This window comes from Dendrobates tinctorius, unplaced genomic scaffold (assembly GCF_039654945.1).
Source record: "Dendrobates tinctorius isolate UK_male_01 unplaced genomic scaffold, ASM3965494v1 ptg000158l, whole genome shotgun sequence".
Taxonomy (NCBI): domain Eukaryota; kingdom Metazoa; phylum Chordata; class Amphibia; order Anura; family Dendrobatidae; genus Dendrobates; species Dendrobates tinctorius.
This window is the reverse complement of record NW_027361825.1, coordinates 12,947,145-12,954,186: the sequence shown is the minus strand read 5'-3', so window position 1 is coordinate 12,954,186 and position 7,042 is coordinate 12,947,145. Positions and strand designations below refer to the sequence as shown.

The window sequence follows — 7,042 nt, the reverse complement described above, 5'->3', positions numbered from 1 at the left end:
AAAAAATGTCACCTCTAGATGTGCAAAGCTGGTAGAAACAGACCCCAAAAGACTGCAGCAATGATTGCAGTGAAAGTGATCCTACAAAGTATTGACTCAAGGGAGCTAAATACAAATGAGCGTCACAATTTTCAGATTGATATTTTTAAAATATAATGAAAATCCCAAATTATTCCTTTACACGTCACAAATACTTGCTACTTTGTGTTGGTATCACATAAAATCGCAATAAAACACATTTAGGTTGTGGCCAGGGCCGGCCCGAGAGATTACGGCTCCCTAGGTGAAACTATTTTGTTGTGCCCCTACGATTCTTGGCAGTAGATGAAAACTTGGGATATAAATTTAGGAGCAAAATAAACCACAACAACGATTAATTAACTCTCTCCTAACTCTTTAATCTTCTGAGAAGTTGTATAGGACAAATATATACAAAGTAATCAATAACACAAAACAAAAACGACCATAGGTAATTAAAAGTTTTGTTTCCTTGCCTTTTTTTTTTAAAAGGATGACACTAAGTCACCGAGATTAATTTGTTTAGCAACTTCAGATTCTATCGAAATTGTTGCCAACTGAACCAACCTCTCTTGCATCATATTTGCCCTTAAATACGTACACTTTTCTTTCCATCCCTAAAAACTTTTTGCCTTTTGAAAAGATTTTTCATAATTTTTTCTATTTTTTCTCTGGCGCCCCCTTTGGGTCGGCGCCCTGGGCGGCTGCCTAGTTCGCCTATACGTTCGGGCAGGCCCTGGTTGTGGCAGTAATGTGAAAAAATTGGAAAACGTTCAGAGGGTATGAATATGTTTTCAATGCATTGTATGTGATATTGACATTATGAGATATCTCCTATCCCTGTATTTATGAGCTTCAACTGCTGTATCCAAAACTGAGCTCTCGGCAGATCTGGACACACCCAGTTGGTGCTATCACCTAATTTGGGAGAGGTTGGGTGCGATAAAACAATATATAAAAGGCTCAAGGAGGTAACAAGAGACAGTTCCAAGACAGAAAGCAAACGAGAAACTTGGGAAACTAAGGATGCAGATAAAAGGAGTTTTCTCAGTTATCCTCTTCATTTTCCTCAGATGCCACCTTGGTAAGAAAGTCATGAAGAGCATCAAAGTAATTGGCACTGCTGGAGACACCGGCTGTTAGTGGGTCAAAAGACAGTTCTCATATTTTGCACTGTCTCGGGTATAGGGGAGACAGTTTTGATTATGGGTGACTTGGTAATTGAGTACTGCGTTAGATAAGTGAAATGGGTTGTGTATTCACACATTGATCTCTTCCAGGAAAATTACTTTTTTCTATTCAGGGCACTGTGGTAGCTGTAAGAAGGATGATACTTTCATATGTGCACTGAGGGTCCTGTCTATACCTGTCATGGTGTAGTAGTGTGAGGAGGAGATAACACTGCGGTGTGCACTGTGCTGTGTATACAGGTCATGGTGTAGAAGTGGGAAGAGGACATGACACTGCTGTGTGCACTGTGCTGTGTATACATGTCATGGTGTAGAAGTGTGAAGAGGACATGACACTGCTGTGTGCACTGTGCTGTGTATACATGTCATGGTGTAGAAGTGTGAAGAGGACATGACACTGCTGTGTGCACTGTGCTGTGTATACATGTCATGGTGTAGAAGTGTGAAGAGGACATGACACTGCTGTGTGCACTGTGCTGTGTATACATGTCATGGTGTAGAAGTGTGAAGAGGACATGACACTGCTGTGTGCACTGTGCTGTGTATACATGTCATGGTGTAGAAGTGTGAAGAGGACATGACACTGCTGTGTGCACTGTGCTGTGTATACATGTCATGGTGTAGTAGTGTGAGCAGGGCCTCCAACTAGCAGCACATCATGCCGCTGCTATGGGGCCCCTGTGAGGCAGGGGGGCCCGCCTGCCCCCAGCGCCGATTCCCCCGCCACCGCATTGAAGGAGGCAATGATGGAGGAGAGAGCGTCAGTGTCAGGAGACAGGAGCCGGGAGCAGCGTGGGTAAGAGGAGAAGGTGAGGATTTTTTTTTTCCAATATATCCTTGGGTGCTTGTGTGTGCTAGACTGTGGGGCCATTCTCGGGGGGAGGTATATGCTATGTGGCCTGGGCTGTATACTATGTGGTGCTGGGCTATATACCATGTGTGGCCTGGCCTATATACTATGTGGTGATAGGCTATATACTATGTGGTGCTGGGCTATATACCATGTATGGTCTGGGCTATATACTATGTGGTGCTGGGCTATATGCCATGTGTGGCCTGGCCTATTTACTATGTGGTGATGGGCTATATACTATGTGGTGCTGGGCTATATACCATGTGTGGCCTGGGCTATATACTATGTGGTGATGGGCTATATACTATGTGGTGCTGGGCTATATACCATGTGTGGCTGGGCTATATACCATGCATGGCCTGGGCTATATACCATGTGTGGCCGGGCTGTATACAATGTGTGGCCTGGGATGTATACCATGTGGTGCTGTGCTGTATACCAAGGTGCTGGACTATATATCATGTGGTGCTGTGCTATATACTATGGTGCTGTGTTGTATACCATGGTGCTGTGCTGTATACCATGCGGTGCTGGGCTATATACCATGTGGTGCTGTGCTATATACCATGTGGTGCTGCGCTATATACCATGTGGTGCTGTGCTGTATACCATGGTGATGTGCTGTATACCATGTGGTGCTGGGCTATATACCATGTGTGGCGGTGATATATACCATGTGGTGCTGTGCTATATACCATGGTGCTGTATACCATGGTGCTGTATACCATGTGCTGCTGGGCTATATACCATGTGGTGCTGTGCTATATACCATGGTGCTGTGTTGTATACCATGGTGCTGTGCAGTATACCATGTGGTGCTGGGCTATATAATATGTGGTGCTGTGCTGTATACGATGATGCTGTGCTGTATACGATGGTACTGTGCTGTATACCATGTGGTGCTGGGCTATATACCATGTGTGGCTGTGCTATATACCATGTGTGGCTGTGCTATATACCATGTGTGGCTGTGCTATATACCATGTGGTGCTGGGCTATATACCATGTGTGGCTGGGATATATACTATGCGGCTGTGTTATATACCATGTGTGGCTGGGATATATACTATCCGGCTGTGCTATATACCATGGGGGTACATTTTACATTATATTCTATTATATTTTTTCCTTTGGGGAAGCTGTGTTATATAATATGGGGGCTACATTATATTCTATGGGGAGGTGGGCTCTATTATATTCTATTTCGGGCTACACTATATTCTATGGGGGGCTGTATTATATTTATTACTAGCTGAAGAGCTAACTGTGGTTAGTTATAACAAATTATAATTATCCTCCATCCCATAGTCCCGTGCCCATATACCCATCATACATATCCACCATCCCATAGGCCCGTGCCCATATACCCATCACACATCCTCCATCCCATAGGCCCATGCCCATATACCAATCATACATATCCTCCATCCCTTAGTCGAGTGCCCATATACCCATCACACATCCTCCATCCCATAGTCCCGTGCCCATATACCCATCACACATCCTCCATCCCATAGTCTCATGCCCATATACCCATCATACATATTCGCCATCCCATAGTCGAGTGCCCATATACCCATCACACATCCTTCATCTCATAGTCCCATGCCCATATACCCATCATGCATATTGTCCATCCCATAGTCCCGTGCCCATATACCCATCATACATATTCGCCATCCCATAGTCGAGTGCCCATATACCCATCACACATCCTTCATCTCATAGTCCCATGCCCATATACCCATCATGCATATTGTCCATCCCATAGTCCCATGCCTATATACCCGTCATACATATCCTCCATCCCATAGTCCAGTGCACATATACCCATCAAACATTCTCCATCCCATAGTCCCGTGCCCATATACCCGTCATACATATCCTCCATCCCATAGTCCAGTGCCCATATACCCATCACACATCCTCCATCCCATAGTCAACCATTATGGCATCATAATGAGCGGTGGGGCTTGCAACCTATGTGACATCAGCGTCGCCATGGCAACGATTGTGACATCATAATGAGGGGCGGGGCTTGATACGCACACACTGTTTCCCCATTTTGTAGATAGGGGCATTATGACATCATAATGAGGGGCGGAGCTTGACGCGCACACACTTTTTCCCCAGTATGTAGACAGGGGCAAAATTGTTTGGTGAATTGGAATGCGCAGGGTTAAAATTTCGCCTCACAACATAGCTTAGGACGCTCTCGGGGTCCAGACGTGTGACTGTGCCAAATTTTGTGGCTGTAGCTGCGACGGTGCGGATGCCAATCCCGGACATACACACACACACACACACATACATACATATATACACTCACTGGCCACTTTATTAGGTACACCATGCTAGTAAGGGGTTGGACCCCCTTTTGCCTTCAGAACTGCCTCAATTCTTCGTGGCAGAGATTCAACAAGGTGCTGGAAGCATTCCTCAGAGATTTTGGACCATATTGACATGATGGCATCACACAGTTGGCGCAGATTTGTCGGCTGCACATCCCTGATGCGAATCTCCCGTTCCACCTCATCCCAAAGATGCTCTATTGGATTGAGATCTGGTGACTGAGGAGGCCATTTGAGTACAGTGAACTCATTGTCATGTTCAAGAAACCAATCTGAGATGATTCGAGCTTTATGACATGGCGCATTATCCTGCTGAAAGTAGCCATCAGATGTTGGGTACATTGTGGTCATAAAGGGATGGACATGGTCAGCAACAATACTCAGGTAGGCTGTGGCGTTGCAACGATGCTCAATTGGTACCAAGGGGCCCAAAGAGTGCCAAGAAAAAATTCCCGACACCAAGACACCACCACCACCAGCCTGAACCGTTGATACAAGGCAGGATGGATCCATGCTTTCATGTTGTTTACGCCAAATTCTGACCCTACCATCCGAATGTCGCAGCAGAAATCGAGACTCATCAGACCAGGCAACGTTTTTCCAATCTTCTACTGTCCAATTTCGATGAGCTTGTGCAAATTGTAGCCTCAGTTTCCTGTTCTTAGCTGAGAGGAGTGGTACCCAGTGTGGTCTTCTGCTGCTGTAGCCCATCTGCCTCAAAGTTCGACGCACTGTGCGTTCAGAGATGCTCTTCTGCCTACCTTGGTTGTAACGGGTGGCAATTTGAGTCACTGTTGCCTTTCTATCAGCTCGAACCAGTCTGCCCATTCTCCTCTGACCTCTGGCATCAACAAGGCATTTCCGGCCACAGAACTGCCGCTCACTGTTTTTTTTTTCTTTTTCGGACCATTCTCTGTAAACCCTAGAGATGGTTGTGTGTGAAAATCCCAGTAGATCAGCAGTTTCTGAAATTCTCAGACCAGCCCTTCTGGCACCAACAATCATGCCACGTTCAAAGGCACTCAAATCACCTTTCTTCCCCATACTGATGCTCGGTTTGAACTGCAGGAGATTGTCTTGACCATGTCTACATGCCTAAATGCACTGAGTTGCCGCCATGTGATTGGCTGATTAGAAATTAAGTCTTAACACACAGTTGGACAGGTGTACCTAATAAAGTGGCCAGTGAGTGTACATTCATACATACACACACTTGAGCTTTATATATTAGATATTCTATGGGGGTGATTGCATCATACTCTATGAGGGGGCTACATTATATTCTGTGGGGGCTGCATTATACTATATGAGGAGGGCTACATTGTATTCTATGGAGGGGCTATATTATACTATATAAGGGGCTGCATTACATTCTATGGGGGGCTGCAATATACTCTATGAGGGAGCTGCCATATATTCTATGGAGGGGCTGCATTATACTATGAGGGGGACTGCATTATATTCTATGGGTGGTTACATTATATTCTGTGGAGTGGCTGCATTATACTCTGTGGGGTAGCTGCATTATGGTCTAAGGGGTGGCTGCATTATACTATAAGAGGGGGGCTGCATTATATTCTATGGGGGTTGCATTATATTGTATGGTGTGTCTGCATTATGCTCTATGAGGTGGCTGCATTATACTATAAGAGGGGGGCTGCATTATATTCTATGGGGGGTTACAATATATTGTATGGCGGGGCTGCATTATACTCTGTGGTGTGGCAGCATTGTGCTCTATGGGGTTGTTGCTTTATACTATATGTAGGCTGCATTATATTATATCGAGGACTATGGGGAATACATTATATGAAGAACTATGGGGTGCATTATACTATGGGAAGTGAATTGTACTACATGGATGACTATGGCAGTGCATTATACTATATGGAGCACTATGAGGAGTGTATTATACTATATGGAGGACTGAGCAGTGTATTTTAATATATGGAGGACAATGAGGAGTGTATTATACTATATGGAGGACTATGGAGCTCATTATATTATATGGAGGACTATAAGAGTGTAAACTGTAGATGTGCTGCTGATAACATGATACTGTATGGTGACCTGTTAGTGATCCACTAGTGATCGTTCTGTCCCCATCATTCTTTCTCAGACGGTGGGAAGAGGCCGGGAAACAAGTGCTAAACGACTTCAATATTGTCGATCACACTCATTTAGTGTCCTGAACTCAGCGCATGTAACTACAACTGAAATGCTTCTATGTGATGTGCAATATGTTAGCATTTGGGGCCCCATTTTAAACTTTGCCTAGGGCTCCACTTTGCCTAAAACCGGTCCTGAGTGTGAGGAGAAGATGACACTGCTGTGTGCACTGTGCTGTGTATACATGTCATTGTATAGCAGTGTGAGGAGATGACATTGCTGTGTGCACTGTGCTGTGTATACATGTCATGGTGTAGTGTGAGGAGGAGATGACACTGCTGTTTGCCCTGTGCTGTGTATACACGTCATGGTGTAGTAGTATGAGGAGGAGATGACACTGTTGTGTGCACTGTGCTGTGTATACATGTCATGGTGTAGTAGTGTGAGGAGGAGAAGACACTGCTGTGTGCACTGTGCTGTGTATACATGTCATGGTGTAGTGTGAGGAGATGACACTGTTG

The 7,042-nt window shown here is 45.0% G+C and overlaps 1 protein-coding gene across 1 annotated transcript in view; it reads left to right on the top strand.

Moving 5' to 3' along the window:
* The first annotated feature begins 944 nt into the window (after window positions 1-944).
* Window positions 945-7,042, top strand: part of LOC141051872 (uncharacterized) — a 42,454-nt gene continuing 36,356 nt past the window's right edge. The window contains exon 1 of the mRNA XM_073548983.1: window positions 945-1,102. Coding sequence (XP_073405084.1) covers window positions 1,045-1,102 — 58 coding nt within the window. The 5' untranslated portion in view covers window positions 945-1,044. The remainder of the gene's footprint in view (window positions 1,103-7,042) is intronic.